The sequence below is a fragment of the Grampus griseus genome (assembly GCF_964374135.1).
Source record: "Grampus griseus genome assembly, chromosome: 6".
In the NCBI taxonomy this organism is placed as follows: Eukaryota; Metazoa; Chordata; class Mammalia; order Artiodactyla; family Delphinidae; genus Grampus; species Grampus griseus.
The window spans coordinates 33,455,544-33,472,436 of NC_139000.1; the positions used below are offsets into that span (position 1 = coordinate 33,455,544).

Below are 16,893 nucleotides of genomic sequence, written 5' to 3' on the forward strand. Positions count from 1 at the left end.
TTTATAGGGAAAAGGAAGAGGTTGGGAAGGGCTGTGATAACCAAAAAATCCACTGGAGGAAACTAGGAGTCCCAAGTATGGAGGCTTCTCATTGGCTGGATTGCTACAGTCCCTGATTGGCTGAGCTGTCTTGGCGTGGAGAGAAGTTTTCCTGTTCCTGCTGGATAGTAGAGGCAGCTTCTTGTCAGAGATGTAGGTGAACACCTCTTCCTGTTTGGAGAAATTAATGATGCCTGTGGCAGGGCCTGAGAGGTCTCCATACAGGCCTGGCCGGACTTTTTTAGCTGAGCTTTCTTTAATTAATTCCACTCTACCTTATTAGGTTCAGATGTCCAGTTTTCAACAAAATATCACAAAGCATACAAAGAAACAGGAAGATACGGGGGTAGGCAGGCAGGGAATGTGCAGTGTGTGTTCCACGAGGTGGGAGAGAGGTGGTGTGTTGGAGAAATGGAAAAAGCCCACGTGGTGGCAGAAGGCACAAGGGCAGTGTCCAGAGCTCCATGTCCATCCATCCCCTGGGCACTGCTCAGGTATACCTCCTGCAGAGAGCTTGCTCTGCGCCAAGTGCCCTGGAAGGGCTTTGTATACATTGGCTCATCTAGAGTCACACATAAGAATTCTGAGGCAGACTCTGTATCATCCCCGTTGTTCAGATGAAGAATTAAAGCACAGAGAGGTTAAGTAACTTGCCATAGAGCACCCAGCCTGCAGTAACTGATCTAGGATAGGACTGCAGGCAATGCCCACCTCTCCCCTCATTTTTCTGAGTCTAGCCCCAGCCCTGGGCCTGGTTCTCTTGCCTGGAGCCCTGTCTGCCTTGCTGTAAACTCTTGGATTCGGGACTCCTCTCCTTTCCTTTGTATGAATGGCTGGGGTGGGGGGATGGGAGATGAACGCTGGAAGAAGGGCTGGACTGCCTAAAGCTGTTCAGGCCTCAGGCCTCTGGCCCAGGCCCAACCAGGTGGCCTGACCAGCCCCACTCCTCCCTCCCACAGTGTGCCTACCTCCAAGCCAAGAACTGCCAGGTGGAAAGCAAGTACCTGGCGGGGCTGCGGAGGCTGCAGGAGGCCGTGGGGGTCGAGGCAGACGAGTGCTCGGAGCTACTGAGGCAGCTCATCCAGGAGGCGCTGCAGTGGGAAGCCAGCGAGGCCTCAGCTGACAGCGTTGTGCTGAGCCCCATCAGGTGAGCCCAGAGCAGGGCTGGGTCTTCATGACCTGGGGGCCGCCAGCCACCCTGCTACCAGTTGCTGCTGACCGTGTGTGAGCCCTGCACATGCTTACCTCCTTGTACCTCCAGATTAGTGATCATGTGGTTGAAATGAGCCCCATTTTACAGCTGAGAGGCACCGCAGGCTCAGAGGAGGCAGCCCTTTGCCCAAGGCCACACAACATATTAGTGCATCTGACGTGGGCCTGCCTCCAGAGTTCTGTTTCTTCCACTTCCCCAGGCTGCCTCCCAGGGGTGTTTGTCAGAGATGGGAGGAGGGGAGACAAGCCAGCTGCCTCCTTTGAGCCAAGCCTTTGCTGAGCACAGTGGACCTGGGCAGATAAATATACAGAAGGGGCTGTGGCTGGGGTCAAAGGTCCCTAGAGGCTGGATGGTCGGTCCAGTGGCCAGAGCCCAGGCTTTGGAGCCAGACTTGGCTTTCTCACTGTGTGACCTTGGACAAGTCACTTTACCTTTCTGAGCCTCATATTCAGCCTCCATAAGATGTGGGCTAAGATCCCTGCTTTGCAGGATCATGAGGATTAAATGAGGTAGCACAGGCAGAGCACATAATAGGGGCCAATAAATGCTGACTCTATGAAAGGCCATCTGAATGGGTCCCCAGCTCTCCTGTTTCTGCTTGTTGGTGGTGCTTCCTGTTGCCCATCTGTCCTTGGGCTTACTGGCTGTGGAAGTGGGGTTCTGTAATGGCAGTAGAGAACTTCTTGGGCCTAAGGCTTCATGGAGTAATAAGAGGGTCCTTTATATTTACACAGAATGAATGAGCAAATATCTTTTCAGCACTTGCCATGTACCAGGCACTGTCTAGCCCCCTAGCAATTTACATCAGAGGATCTCATTGGGTCTTCATGAGGCAGAGCAAGGAGTTCCTATACCCATTGTACAAAGCAAACTGAGGTTCAGAGCACTGAAGTGACCTGCCCAGAGTTACATGGCCAACCTGCAGTGAAGCGCAGGCAGGCTTCCTGCCCAGGGTCCACCCTCTCCCCGCTGCCCCTTATCTGGGGAAGGGCCTTGCAAGATGTCGCTGACACAGGCTTTTGCTGGCAGCGAGTATGACGAGTACGGCTTCCTGACAGTACCCAACTATGAGGTGGAAGATCTGAGGCTGCTGGCCAAGATCCAGGTGCTAGAAGTGCACTCCCACCACCTGCTGGCCCACGAGGCCGTGGAGCAGCCGCTGCGGGAGCGCTGGGCTGCCCTGGGTGAGCTGGCCCCCTCGGCGGAGATCAAGCAGCTGCTGCGGGCGGGCGTGCCCCGCGAGCACCGCCCGCGTGTCTGGAAATGGCTGGTCCGCCTCCGTGTCCGGCACCTGCAGGGCCCCGGCCGCTACCAGGAGCTACTGAGCCGGAGCCAGGCCTGCAAGCACCCCGCCGCACGCCAGATCGAGCTGGACCTGAACCGGACCTTCCCCAGCAACAAGCATTTCACCTGTCCCGCCTCCAGCTTCCCTGACAGGCTCCGCCGGGTACTGCTGGCTTTCTCCTGGCAGAACCCCGCCATCGGCTACTGCCAGGGCCTAAACAGGTAAGCCACACAGCCCCCGTGAGGGCACAGCCTCTGCCTTCCAGGGCACCTCTCTGTCTCTCTGGAGCCTCTCAGAGAGGTCAACCCAGGGGGCTTGGTCCCCACCATATGGGTGAGGACAAGCAGGTGAAAGGACGTGTTCAAGACAGATTTGGGCCAGAGCCCCAGGCTCCTCGTCCCGTGCCCTCTCCTGTGATTTGTCCTCAGGGTGGTGCCACTTCCATAGAGAGCACGTGAGCGGGCCCGCTGGGGTTGTATAGCCCACAGCCAGCTCACGTATTGCATGACTGCCTGGGTCAGGGATCATTGCTTTAAACAAAATCCACTCAGAGGAGCCCAAGGAAAAGAGAATTTGTAAATGTTACAGAGGAAGCTCCCAAAAGCCAGGAAAAGGAAATAGAGCTAGGGACCAGATAGATGGTCTCCGGAAGCCGAGGCAACTGCTCTGTCTAGCAGGGCCATAGCACAGCACAACGCCAGGGGGCACCATTCATGCCATACTCCAGGGGGACTCTGTCCCCTGAGATTGTGCAGCCCTCTGTGGGCTGCGTGGTCTCTGGCCTCTCTCATAATACATGGCTGCTTCCTTCTCTCTCAGCAGACCAGCCTCACTGTCTGTCATTCCTTGGACATTTAGGGCCCATCAGGGCTGTCAGAACAGCGTCCTCAGCCCCTAAGTCAAGCCTTTCAGCAATCCACTTGTTGATACCCTCATGTCTCAGGCCTAAATTCCCAAAGGAAGGAATCTGTCCCAGCCTGGATTAATTTCTACTTCTGGTTCAACAGCAGGAGACAAGGGATAGGAGCTGGGGGTGGGGTGGGGTGACTTGGTAGGGCTGCCCCCGCCAGTACTTTGGAGAATTCTCGTGGCTGCCCCCAGTTATCTCGATAGAGGTGGCATAATCTCAAATATTTCCCAAAGCAAGTTTCGGTTTAACTTTATTTTATTTATTTATTTTTTAATACTTTATTTTATTTTTTTATTTTTTTAACATCTTTATTGGAGTATAATTGCTTTACAATGGTGTGTTAGTTTCTGCTGTACAACAAAGTGAATCAGCTATACGTATACATAGATCCCCATATCCCCTCCCTCTTGCATCTCCTTCCCATGCTCCCTATCCCACGCCTCAGCTTAATTTAAACACATATATACTCAAGCAAATTTTACATAAGTCATTCTGCTCTTTTTTTCAGGCAGTGTGTGACATTTACTTAACACAGAATAAATATTCAGTGTCCCTACTCAAATTTGAATGGTTCCCAAGGATAGATATTTTTGATACTTTTTTTCCAGCTTAAGTTGGGTGAAATTGAGCATATACATGTACCATTGCTGGGAATTCAGAGTTAAGCCCGAACAGTAATGCCTCTCAGTCTAAGCCTCCTTGGAAAACATGTTCAGATTTCATGCTGCTCTAAACGTCCGCTACAGGAGATGTCCATAGAAATTCATTCATTTAACAGCTGAGCAGAAGCCTGCACGCTTCTCATCTGTTTGAACATGTTAAAATCCAGAAGGCACAAAACTTTTGAATCCTCTTTTTAAGATTAGATTTGAAGGGAGCTAGAAGCTCTGAGACTGTATGAATAATTTGTACATTTCGTGCAAAGGTCAGGTAGGAGCTAAGACGTAATGAGGGCCTCCTGCATGCCAGGTACTTACATACCTGATGTCATCTAATCATCAGGAAAACCCTGCGAGGTGAGCATTCGTGCCCGCCATTGCCAGGTGAGATAAGAGAGGGTCTGAGAAGCTAAGGAACCTGCCTGGGCCTCACCATGCATGGGCTGCTAACCCTGGTCTCCGGACCCCAGACCTGGTTCTTCCTACCATCTGCGCTCACTCAGAATGGGAGCTGTAGCAGAGAGTGTGCTGAGGGCACTCAGAAACCTTTTTTCCTGATCAAGTATAACCTTTTTTGAGAGCAGGAATGGAGTTAGCCACATATGGGCTTTGGAGTCTAATCTATACTGAAGGAGCAGGGGGAAGATCCCAAAGCAGGAGGGGATCTTAAGGTAAGCCATGTAGAAAGGAAAGAAGCCGCTCCCTATGTGGAAAGAGGCAGCACCAAAAGTTGCTGAGGGGTATATAGGAACAGCTGAGACCAAAACCAGAGGTATTTCTTTACTTCTTTCTTTGAATGCTATAGTTATTGGCATTTAGGCAGGTATTCATACTATTGCTTTAAATAGAAGATTATTTGTAATAGAGCCTGTTTAAATGTGGCGAGTGCATTGTATTCTTTCAAAGGCCCTTGTGCAGCCGCTTTCACTTGTCTGGGTGCTGCCATCTAGTGGCGGCTATTAGAACTGCATGTGTGGTTTCTCGAGGACAGAACCTGCTTTTATGCAAAAAACCCAGCCTGTTTAGAGGGAGACAGATATCATAGTAATGATTTAATGCTAATTCAGAGCAAAATTTTAAAATCCATTTCGCTCTAAAATATAAGTGGATTTAAAGTAGTTTTTCCTTTCCTACATCACCCTCCTTTGCAGACCTACTTGGGCCTGAATGTCTTCAGCTGGAGTCTGGCTGTAGCCCTGAGCAGTTACTAGGACCCTAGTGAATGCCAGCAGCCTCTCATCACTGACCTTTTTTTTTTCCCACGGGTTTTAAGTGTACAACTCAATGATCTGGAGTAAATTCACAGAGTTGCACAGCCATCACCACAATCCAATTTTAGAACATTTCCATCACCCCTAAAAGACACCTTGTGCCAATTTGCAGTCACTCTCAATTCCCACCCCCAGCCCTGAACAACCACATATCTACTTTCTGTCTCTATGAGCGTGCTTGTTGTGGACATTTCATATACCAATCATAAAATATGTGGTCATCTGCATCAAGTTTCTTCCACTTAGCATGTTCTTGAGGTTCATACAGGTTGTAGCATGTGTTTTGTTCTTTTTCTAACCAAGCAGCATTCCATTGCATGGATGTGCCATACTTGGATTATCCAGTAACCAGTTGATGGACATTTGGATTGTTTCTACCTTTTGGCTATTATGAATAATGCCATGAACATTCCTGGGCAAGTCTTTGTGTGGATGTATATTTTCCTTTCTCTTGGGTGCATCCTTTTTTTTTGTTTGTTTTTTTGTGGTACGCGGGCCTCACTGTTGTGGCCTCTTCCGTTGCTGAGCACAGGCTCCGGACGTGCAGGCTCAGCGGCCATGGCTCACGGGCCCAGCCACTCCGCGGCAGGTGACATCTTCCCGGACCAGGGCACGAACCCGTGTCCCCTGCATCAGCAGGCGGACTCTCAATCACTGCGCCGCCAGGGAAGCCCGGGTGCATCCTTTTTAACAGAGGTTCAATTTCCACTGTCTAAATGCACCATATGCACCATAAAGTATGTAAATCTTCTTCTTCTTCTTTTTTTTTTTTTTTTGGTTATAAGAATGCTGCCACAGATATTCTTGTGTTTGTGCTATTATTTCTGTAGCATTAAAACACACCCAAAAAGTGAAAAAGTCATGAGGAATACACATCTAAAATTTTCAGTAGCCCTAACAAATTTCCAAACACCAACAGGTAAGGCCCATAGAGAGGAAGGGGGACCTGCGAAGGAGTCAGGAAAGGGGTGGCCGGTACATGTCAAGGGCGGAAAGCAGAGGCTGGCTGAGGGTGAGGCAGCTTCCCAGATCTGTCCTTCAGGAGTTAAGCCCAAAGACTGAGGCACAGGCCAAGGAACCTCCTTGTGACTGTAAATGAGAACCTATGGCCTGGGCATCCTCAGGGAGACCAGTCTTTGAGAGGTTAAGGGCAATATGATTTGGAAACAAGGCTCATGGAAGTAAAAACAAGGTCCTTTGGCCTCCTCCACCAGAGGGGTCCTGAGTATCCCACCAAGCATATTGAGAGCATTCCTGGATTCAGAGCTCGTGTCATGCCCTTGCCCCCAGTGGCATTATTGGGACTCTCAGAAACAGTGGTATCCATTCCCAAAGGCCCTGGGCCTTGCTTAGGGCCTTCCATGGGTGGAATCTTAGCAGGATTAAACCTCCTTTTCTGACACAAAAGTTTTATCCTACTGGTTCAGGATTGTGTGCAAAAATTAAAAATAGTATAAATCACTGAACGTTATCAACGGGCTCACACATCAAATCACTGACCTTTTAATGTGAGCAGAAATCGAAGCTAATTCTGACACCCACTCCTGGACTGAGAACAGTGGAATGAGGTAAGATAGAGAGAACAGGCTGGACTTTGGCAGTCCTCTGCCACCAACTGATTGTGTGACCTTGAACAAGTCACTGTTGCTCTGTGGGCCTCTATTTTCCTGTCTCTGCAATGGCCAGGGATGACCAGCAGAAAGTAGCTGCCTGGAGCCTTATCTTGTGAGTTTCTGAGGCAGCTTCCAGACTCAGTGGGAAAGAGTACCATGATCAATTAGTTATGTCTGCCCTGGGCATAGACAAAGAGAGTGTTGGCTGGTGTATCCCATTTGCTCTCTCTGAGCTAAATAATCTCTGTAGGCCTTCCCACTTTCCCATCTCTGAGAGGCCAAAGCCTACTATTTCCAGGAGACCTGTAACTGTTCTCTCCATCCACTCAGCTAAACTAAGGACGGTCTGTAACAATACTTTAGCCAGAGTGGAGAGAAATACCTTCCCAATCCACTAGGGAGAGAAAAAGGATTTCTTTTTTTCTTTTCAGAAACCCTGTTTATTAAAAAAAAGTGTAAACCTCAGAAGATGTCGGAGGTCACGAATCCAGCCGAGTAAGAGCCCAGAGAAGCATCAATATCTGACAATGAAATGTGCTCTTTAAGTCCATTGAGAGTGTGAGGCTGCCCCGTGCTGAAAGCGGCAGCTCCCTGAGGGTGTTCAGCGGGTGCACTGTGCACAGCCCCACTAGGCAGCCCTGTATTAGTCATGTGGGGCTTTGTTAACCTGAGATTTCTAAGAGGCTTTGTTAAGATATGTATATCATAAGCCTCTAAAAGGGGGCTAGAGTATGCAGTGTTCCCCAACATCTTTGAATATGGGACCATGTGCTCACCTAGCATCTTGAGAGACCAGTACATTTTGGGAAATGTATTCTTGGATTCACCCTGGACAAGACCTGCCAGGGAAGGTGGGGGAAGGAGAGAAAACAGTGCTTCTTCCAGGCAGACATCCCTGCTCAGCACTGTGGGTTGTCTTCTTTCTTATCCATGATCTCATTAGAGCCTCATGATAACTCTAGGGGAGAGGGGAAGCAAAGGAGAAAAAGAATTCCGAGTATTGAGCACCTGGTACATGCCAGACAGTGAGCAAGATGCTGTATGTCTGTCTTCTCAATGCCTCACAGTCCTGGGAGGTGGATACTGTTAACCCCACTTGACAGGTAATAAAAGTGAGGCGCAGAGAGGTTAGCACACTTGCCAAGGTCTCAAAGCCCATGAATATTAAGATGAGGATAGCTAACCTTTATAAAGCACTCTCACTACGTGTTAGGCACTGTGCTGGGCAGTTAACATGTATTTACTCTGTTCATCCTTACAACAGTCCTGTGATTATTATGAGGCTGAAGCTCAGAGAAGTTAAGTAACTTGCCCACGGTCACCCAGCAAGGAAGCAACAAGACTCCAGAGGCCCTGCTCTAAGATGATCCCAGTTGCTCTGGAAATCCCCTAGGTAGTCCTCTTCAAATGCATGTTCATCTCGCCCCAGTTTCCAGGAACACCAGCCTGGTTAGAGAGTGGGGTTGGGCAGGACATCCCCCAGGGAGTCACCCCTGCCGTGGGCTGCCTGATTGTGACTTCTGTGGGTCACTCCAGGCCTCCTTCCCTCCCACTCCAGACTGGCGGCCATCGCTCTGCTGGTCCTAGATGAGGAGGAGAGTGCCTTCTGGTGTCTGGTGGCCATTGTGGAGACCATCATGCCAGCTGATTACTACAGCAAGACGCTCTTGGCATCCCAGGTGAGCAGGGCAGGGAGGGGACTTGGGGGCCACGCAGGTTGGTGCCCCTGAATTGTTCCTACAAGTCAGTGAATCTTGGAAAGGTCAGGAATCTCTCAGGCCTCCATTTCTCCCTCTGTACAGTGGGCCAATAACCCTTCTCTGGGACTGCTGCAATGTTCCAGTCAGCTGATGGCCTTGAGAATTGCTGGGGCCCTGCCCACACGATAGACTGTTGTTATTCCAGTGGGGACATTACATCACTAGAAACAGTGGATATCCTATGGAGGGGAGGAGGAGAAAATCTCGTGTCACTAGATTTTGACTGGTGTTTGCCAGTCAAGAATTTCAAAACAGAGGTCAGGTAGGGTGGAAGTTGGGACTGGGAGGATGGGAGGTGACAGTGACGCTTCACACACACGTATCATCACCTACTGAGAAATACAGCTACCTCCATCATCTCATGACCCCCTCCACTGCCCTCTGAGCACAGACCAGCCCTGGAGTCAGGTGGAGCTGGGTTCAGAGCCAGCCCTTCAGAAACCAGCCATCTGGCCTTGGCAAGTGGCATCACTTCTCTGAACCTCAGGCTTGCCTGCTTTTGAATGGAAGTAACACTACTTCCTGAGCTTGTTGAGAGGTGTAAATGCGAAACCATTTCAGACCTCCCACCTCCACCCTCCAGCCTCTCCCTCCTTACCCCTTGTCCCATTCTTGCTGTATCAGTGCGTCTGCTTTATGGAGAGATGCTACCCAGGGAGAACTGTCTCACTCCCCCTCAAAACCTACCAAGCCATTACCTGCCCACCCATCCTGTCCTCCTTTTCTACTGTGAGCACCCAACACTGTTTCCTCCTTCTGGGATGCCCACCTGGGTGGAGGGGTAAGGAGAGAGATCAGAGATGAAGATCAAGACTTAGGAGTCATCAGGAAATAGGTGGTGAATCAGGTAAGGATTGTGTTTTGCTGTGTGGCAGGGAGGCCCAACCTAATAGTGGCTTAAATGGGGGGTTATTTTTCTCAGATAATGAGAAAGCTGAAGGCTCCTGCCATGTGACTTTCATCCTCCTGCTGGTCACCTCGTGGTCGTGAGATGGCTGCACCCTCTCTGGCACTGTGGCCATGGTCTAGGCTGAAAGAAGCAGAGGGTGAAAGACAGGCACTGGCTCCCTTTCAGACAGCTTTCCGGACCCAGCAACTTCTGCTTACATCTTACTGGCCAGAATTGTGTCACATGGCACCTCTAGTTGCAAGGCAGGCTGGGAAATACACAAATATTTCACTTTACAAATATTTTATTTTCACTTTTTAACATCTCTGGAATTGAGGTGTGTTGTATAACCAATATACTATGGTGTTTTTGTTTTGAGTACAGAAAATTTCAAATGTACAAAAAAACAGAGAAAGTGTAATGAACCTCCATGCATCCATTACCTAGTTTCAATAATTATCAACACAGGGTGGCCAGTACTGTTTTCACCTATACTCACGCCCACTCCTCCTACTCTGATGACCTTGACGTAAATCTCAGACATCATATCAGCTCATCCGTACATCCTTCAGTAGGTTCAGTGGCATCTTAGATTCAGTGAGTTACCCTAGGTTTTGAGCTGGACTCTTGGCCTGCACAGCAGACCTGGAGTTCAGGGCAGGGAAGGAAGGGAGAGGGTGTTTGCTACAGCAAGAGCTAAGTCTGGAAGAAAACTTAAATGGAGGGAGAGGGCTGAGAAACCCGCAGTTCCAAGAAAGAGAGCAAGAGGAGCCTAAAACGGGCTTGTCACAGAAGTGGGGGCAGCCACAGAACAACCGTGTCCTGGGGCAGGGAAGGAGCCAGTGCGGGCAGTGACCAACCGGGTCCAGTGAAACAAGGACAGAGGTATGATGTGACCGCACTAAGAGGTCATTAGCAGCTATCACCCAGCAGCATCGTCCCCTGATGTCAGGTGTGGCTCCCCCAACACCGGCCCCAGGACCTTGCCCTGAGCATCTTGTGCATCAGTCCCAAAACAGGTGTAGGGAAGCGGCCATGGTATCAGCCAATACAAGCCTGGGGGACAAAGGAGCCAAAACTCCACTGGCCAAGAACTTACAGTCCACAGAGACCTCTGCATCAAAGCTCCAACCTGGAAGGCTGCTCGCCAGTGGAGCGACCTGTCTCCCGGCCAGGCTGGGCTCTAGCTTCTCCGGGCACTCTGTGCCCCCAGGTGGGGCAGGACCCACTGGGAGCAGCCTGGGGCCGTGTGTGGACCAGCCGGGTGTGCAGGGGTGGACCGGACGGAGGCAGCCCCCTCCACAGGGCAGCAGCTGACAGGCCCTCTCTCGGCTTGCAGGTGGACCAGCGAGTGCTGCAGGACCTCCTCTTGGAGAAGCTGCCCAAACTGATGGCCCACCTGGGGCAGCACCGTGTGGACCTGTCTTTCGTCACCTTCAACTGGCTCCTCGTAGTCTTCGCAGACAGTCTCATCAGCAACATCCTCCTCCAGGTCTGGGACGCCTTCCTCTACGAGGGCACCAAGGTAGGGCACTGCGCGGGGGTGGGGGTGGTGAGCAGGAGTGTCCTGGGCAAGTCCCTGCATCCTCTGGGTCTCGATTCTGCCCCTGGACAGTGGAAGGACAGAGCCCACCTGTCAGGGCCATGGAGGACCTCTCCTGGGAGCGTGGCTTTGTAAACTCAAGTACTTTGCACCCCTGAGAGGAAGTGGTGCTTCTGCTTCTGAAGATGCGTCCTAAAGTTGGGGGGATTCCCTTTCCCTGGAGAGGAGGCACAAGCATGACCAGGAGGCGCATCGCTATTCTGTCCATTGCCCCTCAGTCACCTGCCGTCTCTTCCTCCTGTTTGGACTGAGCCCCAGATTGGGAGGCTGGCACTTGGATCTGGTCCCAGCTCTGCCCCTTACCTCGCAAGGAGACCCGGGGCAGGCCCTCCCCTGACCTCCGCCCAGTTTCCCCATGGTGGCTGACCTCACAGTTCACCAAGTGCCCTCGGATCTGTGTCTCCATTCGATTCCTACTGGAGCCCCATGTAAAGACAGTGTTACCCGCCATTGGGTCCAACAGGGCAATGCCTGGCCCAGGGTCCCAGGACAGTCCCCATCCCCAGATTCCAAGCTGTGCTCCCCTGTGGGATTTCCAGTCCACCCCCCCTTGGTGTTGCCCCGCACGTTTCCTCCAGGCCTTCAACCTCTGCAGCCTGTCCAGGGCCTTCCACAGTGCCTGGGGGTGTGGGTTCTGCTCCTGCTGGGGACTCCCTGCCCTGGCTCCCTGGGCCCCCCTCCTGAGCCCCCACTTTACCCCCCAGGTGGTGTTCCGCTATGCCTTGGCCATCTTCAAGTACAACGAGGAGGAGATCCTGAGGCTGCAGGATGGCCTGGAGATCTACCAGTACCTGCGCTTCTTCACCAAGACCATTTGCAACAGTCGGTGAGAACGCACTCCTGGGCCACCCTGCCCCTCCACCGTACCCACCCCGCATGCATCCCTCCGGGACACAGAGCAGAGAGGGGGCTGGTGTTTCCAAAGGTAGGTTCATTAGCGATTCTGATCCTCCGTTGCAGCTTAGAAATCTTCAGGGACGTTCCACTGCCTTGGCGTCTGTCTGCCCCCTTAACACAGCATGCAGGGCCTCCGTGCTGTTTCATTTCTTGCCCACCTTCTCCTGCCCCCAACACCCATGCCCTATGATCCTGCCAAACAGAATTATTTGAGTTCCTAGGACAACCTCCATCTCTGGGCTTCTGGCCTTGCAGGTTCTTCTACTTAGAATGCCTCCTTGCCACTTCCACCACCACCATCTTTGCCTGGCCTACCTGTACTCATTCTTCAAAACTCAGCTCACTGTCCCCTCCTCCACGAAGCCTTCCCTGACCAACTTTTCCTTTCTGGGTTAGAGCTCCCACAGTGCTAAGCTTCCTCTTGCCTCAGTACCTGTCACTTTGGGTGGAAATTGTCTTCCTATTTACTGTTTCCTCCCTGGAAGGGGCCTCAGCTGCATGAGCAGAATGAATGCAGGGGTGCCTGGGACACCCGGTGACTGTGACTGTGCTCTCCCCCCAGGAAGCTGATGAACATCGCCTTCAACGACATGAACCCCTTTCCTATGAAACAGCTACGCCAGCTGCGGATGGCCCACCGGGAGCGGCTGGAGGCTGAGCTGCACGAGCTGGAGCAGCTCAAGGCCAAGTACTTGGAGACCCGGGCAGCCCAGGGCCCTGCAGTGCCCGAGGGTTGCACCAGCGAGGATGAGGGAGAGGCGGAGACCTGACTTGGCTACCTGCCCTCCCCAAAGCCTTTCTCGCCCTTGGCTGGCAGACCCACAGGGGGACAGCCATGGAGCAGTGGTCTAGGCCCCGCTGAGCCCCATCACCATGTGACCCTGGGCGAGTCCCTTCCCCTCTCTGGGACTCAGTCTCCCCATTGGAACATTGACTCCTGAAACCATTGGTTGGGTTATCTCCTCATGAGCACACACCCAGGATACACCCCTCCTCACTTCCTCTGCAGAGCATTTTAGCACCCAGACAAGCAAGAGTGCTGTCTTTATAGGGTAACCTTGAACACTCTCTAAGTTTTATCTGTGTATGACAGTGTAAATATTGGAAATAGTTCACAAGCTTTGGAACCTAAACGATTCTCAGTAACCAGTCGTTCCTGGGCGGGCCCAGGGCTCCAGAGTGTCCCACCACTAGGGCCTTCCCAGCCCGGGACGTCCCTGGCTGCTGTTTCTCTTGGCATCTCTGCAGGGCTGGTCCTGGTTCCTGGAGAAGCTGTGCAGTTAGGGCTTCCGTCTTTCTGGGCAACAGCGCCTCTCCAGTCCTGGTTGGGCCTTTGTTCCAGTTCTGAACTCCCACCTTCCAAGGCCTGTATCCTGAGCCTTGCACTTGCCCTCGCCTTTCTCCTCACAGCCCATCAGGGGGACAGCGGGTGGGGAGGGTGTTCCCAGGGAAACCCCTGTCCACTACCAAGAGGAACTTGGTGTAGGGGCTGAAAGCCCGGGGTTAGCTACCCAACTTCTGATCTTCCACCACCAAATTCAGAGTCTGGGGCAAGAAAACTCGCCTCTTTGAAAACTGGGCGGTTGGGAGGGAGAGCAACAGGTGGTGAGACGGACAGAGCCTGCAGCCCGTTGCCCAGTCAGGACTGGCTTGTGCAGAACTCAGCTCCAGTTCTTCTGGGCTCTTCCAGGCCCTTCCTCAGCAGACAGGCTTCCCCCATTCCCCTCAAGGCAGGGGGTTGAGGCTGCACAAGTGATTTCGGCAGCTCATTTCTCAGCAAAGCCTGTGCCTGTGCCGGGATAGCCTTGAGCTCAGCCATCTGTGCTATGAAGGGCTGGGGTGGGGATTCCCACAGGGAGACCTCCTGCTCTGATCTGAGGCTCTTGTCAGGGCTTGGGCGGCCACACCCATTGCTGGGGACCAGTGACAGGCCCTTCTGTCGCCCACTGGTGTGAACTTGAGGGAGGGGTTGGCACACCAGACACCTGGTTCCCTCCCAGCACTCCCCACCAGCCCTGGGGTGGGGACCCTCAGGGTTCCTTTCCTCCCACATTTACGAGGGCTGCTGGGCAGCCTAGTTTCCTGTGAACACCCTTCACCAGGGTTTGATGGCCTTTCTCATTTTTGCTAAACTTTTTTCATCTGCTGAGGTCCTTTCACCACCAAACAGTAACTGTGAAGCATGATGGTGGTCTGAGGGCAGCCTGGAGGGCGTCCTGGCTACACCCCAACAGGCTGTAAGCCTCAGGGCCATCACCAAAGAGACAAGGGCTCTGGCCTCCTGGAACTCCAGGAGGATGAAAGGAGGTGACGCTGGTGCTGAGCCTGGTGCCTGGCACAGAGTCAATCCAGCCTTGGGCAGTGAGTACCCTTTCCATGAAGAAAATGTCACCACGAGGGCCTTGAGGTCTAGAAAAGGCCCAAGGCTCCAGGAGAGACTAGGTCCAGCTGGTCCCTCTGACTCTAGCCTTAAAAATCAAATTCCTTCCTCAGCAAAAATACAGCAAGCAATCCCAGCTCAGACCGGGGCTGCTGGATAGAGGGCACCCTCCTCTCCCCTCCCGCCTGCCACCCCCCTTCTCTCCCCTTCCTCTGCCCACCCCCAACCTCTCCCCTCTCCACCTTCTCTCATCTCTCCCCTCCTCCACTTGTCTTCCCCCCCTCCATCTTTCCCACTCACACACCCAGGCAGAGGAGAAACTCTGCCCAAAGCTGGGTATCTACCCCCCTCCTCCTCCCCCACTGAGAGGGGTGGTACTCTGCAGCTGACCAGCACTGGGTCACCTCTGGTTCCTACTTGGCTGCACCACAGAATCACCTGAGCGCTGGGTCCCACACTCAGCCTGTTGTAGGGCGTGGGTACTGTGCTACACCAACAGGGTTGGGGACCACAGGCAATCAGGACTGACTAGGGGGCCTCCAGCCCTGGAGCTGGGAGCTGGAGCCAGAGCAAGAATGTGAACTGCCTGTCTTACAACACGTGCTCACTCCAGGCCAAGCTCAGTTTACAGATGAGGAGACAAGGCTCAGAGAGGTTAACTAACTTGCCTAGAGTCACACAGCCACTGAGTGGTTAAGCCATGTTCAAGCCTTAGAGGCTGCTAACTGCAAAACCAGGGAGGGCTCCTCCAAACTCAAGGCATCTTCTCTGGATCCTAGAACACCTCCCCCAGGGGGAAGGACAAGTCTAGCCTATGGCCTCCTGAGTGGTGTAGGTCCTATGGGGATAGCTCCAGGCAAAGGAAAATGAAAGGAAGAAACATCTACCTGACAGGGAGGCTGTAGCAGGAACTGGTGGGGGTGGCCGAACCCCAAGAATGTCTGGGGTGCAGCTGCTCCCAGGGAGCCTGCCCACCCTCCCTCAGCTCTTCCTGAAAGGCGTTTGGGGCCCACCCCTGGTGTCAGGTTCCTGGCCCTGCACCACAGCTGTCGCCCCCATCCCCAGGGGCTGCTGCTTTCCCAGGCTGGAGGATCTGATCCCTCCCAGCTCCACCTCCCTACCCCAGGTGGTGGGCCCTCTAGCTCAAAGCATCCCTCTCCCAACTAGGCCCCCAGCGAGCTCAGGCCCATGCTCCATTCTCTAGGGGAAAAGAATTTCCCAGGGAAACTTCCTGGGGCAATATTCCCAAGAATAAAGGGGCTCCTCAAAACAGGAGGGAGGGCACTATGGAAGACCCCCACCCTAAAGTGGGAGATGCACATTCACTTTTACAGAATACCTGTGTTCAGGGTCCTCTCCCCCATGTTCAGAACCTCACCTCCCAGGTGCTGCTGTCCCCTCATTATTTCTCAGTTCAATCTGCCATGGGCACGGGACCATATTGTACAGAAAACTCCATGTTGGGCAGGTAGAAGAGAACTTGCCACCCTCTCTCTCACGCACACACAGACACACAGACATGTTCTGGTCACCCACAAGAAATTTACCCACACACGGCAGATTAAACAAAGGCCATGCTGACACAGGAAGGTGTTGGTTTTCTGGCTCATCTCAATCAGCAATAAGGCCCAATAGAAGGTGCTAGCAGATGGGCCCAACTTTGGAACCAGACCTATGTGTGTTTCCTAGCTAGGGACCCCTGGATAGGTCATCCCCGCTCTGGCCTCAGTTTACCCATATGTGCAATTCAGATGGTCAGTGGGTAGCCTTCATCAAATGGACCAGGGTTAGGGGGATGGAAGGGACAGGAGAATAAAGAACACACATATACACACAGCATCTCTAGGAAGAGTCCCAGGTTGTGTCTATTGCAGAGGCCTCTAATGGCCTCCCCTCTAGCCCACTAGTCCATATGTCCATGGCCCCCAGAAAGGTCCCTGTCAAACCAGCCTTCCCCCAAACACAGCCCCAGCCACCTACCGTCATGGCACAGAGTGGTAAGATGCAGATACAACCCTGGGAGGGCACATCCACAGGGATCTAGGACGACGTGCTGGGGAGGTACATTGGTACCGACCCTGGAAAGAAGGATGAGTCTGTTTAAAAGACAGTAGGAGGGGGCTTCCCTGGTGGCGCAGTGGTTGAGAGTCCGCCTGTCGATGCAGGGGACACGGGTTCGTGCCCCGGTCCAGGAGGATCCCGCATGCCGCGGGGCGGCTGGGCCCGTGGGCCATGGCCGCTGTGCCTGCGCGTCCGGAGCCTGTGCTCTGCAATGGGAGAGGCGAGAGGCCCGCGTACCGCAAAAAAAAGTAGGAGGGACTTCCCTGGTGGTCCAGTGGTAAAGGACCTGCCTTACAATTCAGGGGATGTGGGT

General features: G+C 52.8%; 1 protein-coding gene across 2 annotated transcripts in view; it reads left to right on the plus strand.

The window, feature by feature from the left end:
- TBC1D2 (TBC1 domain family member 2) overlaps window positions 1-13,266 on the plus strand; it is a 42,081-nt gene extending 28,815 nt beyond the window's left edge. Inside the window, exons 8-13 of one of the 2 annotated variants that reach the window (XM_082657480.1) lie at window positions 999-1,186; window positions 2,282-2,758; window positions 8,549-8,669; window positions 10,979-11,164; window positions 11,947-12,068; window positions 12,702-13,266. In XM_082657480.1, the coding sequence (XP_082513606.1) occupies window positions 999-1,186; window positions 2,282-2,758; window positions 8,549-8,669; window positions 10,979-11,164; window positions 11,947-12,068; window positions 12,702-12,909 (1,302 nt within the window). In that variant the 3' untranslated portion in view covers window positions 12,910-13,266. The remainder of the gene's footprint in view (window positions 1-998; window positions 1,187-2,281; window positions 2,759-8,548; window positions 8,670-10,978; window positions 11,165-11,946; window positions 12,069-12,701) is intronic. The other variant, XM_082657481.1, reaches the window with a different exon arrangement.
- Window positions 13,267-16,893: the final 3,627 nt, after the last annotated feature.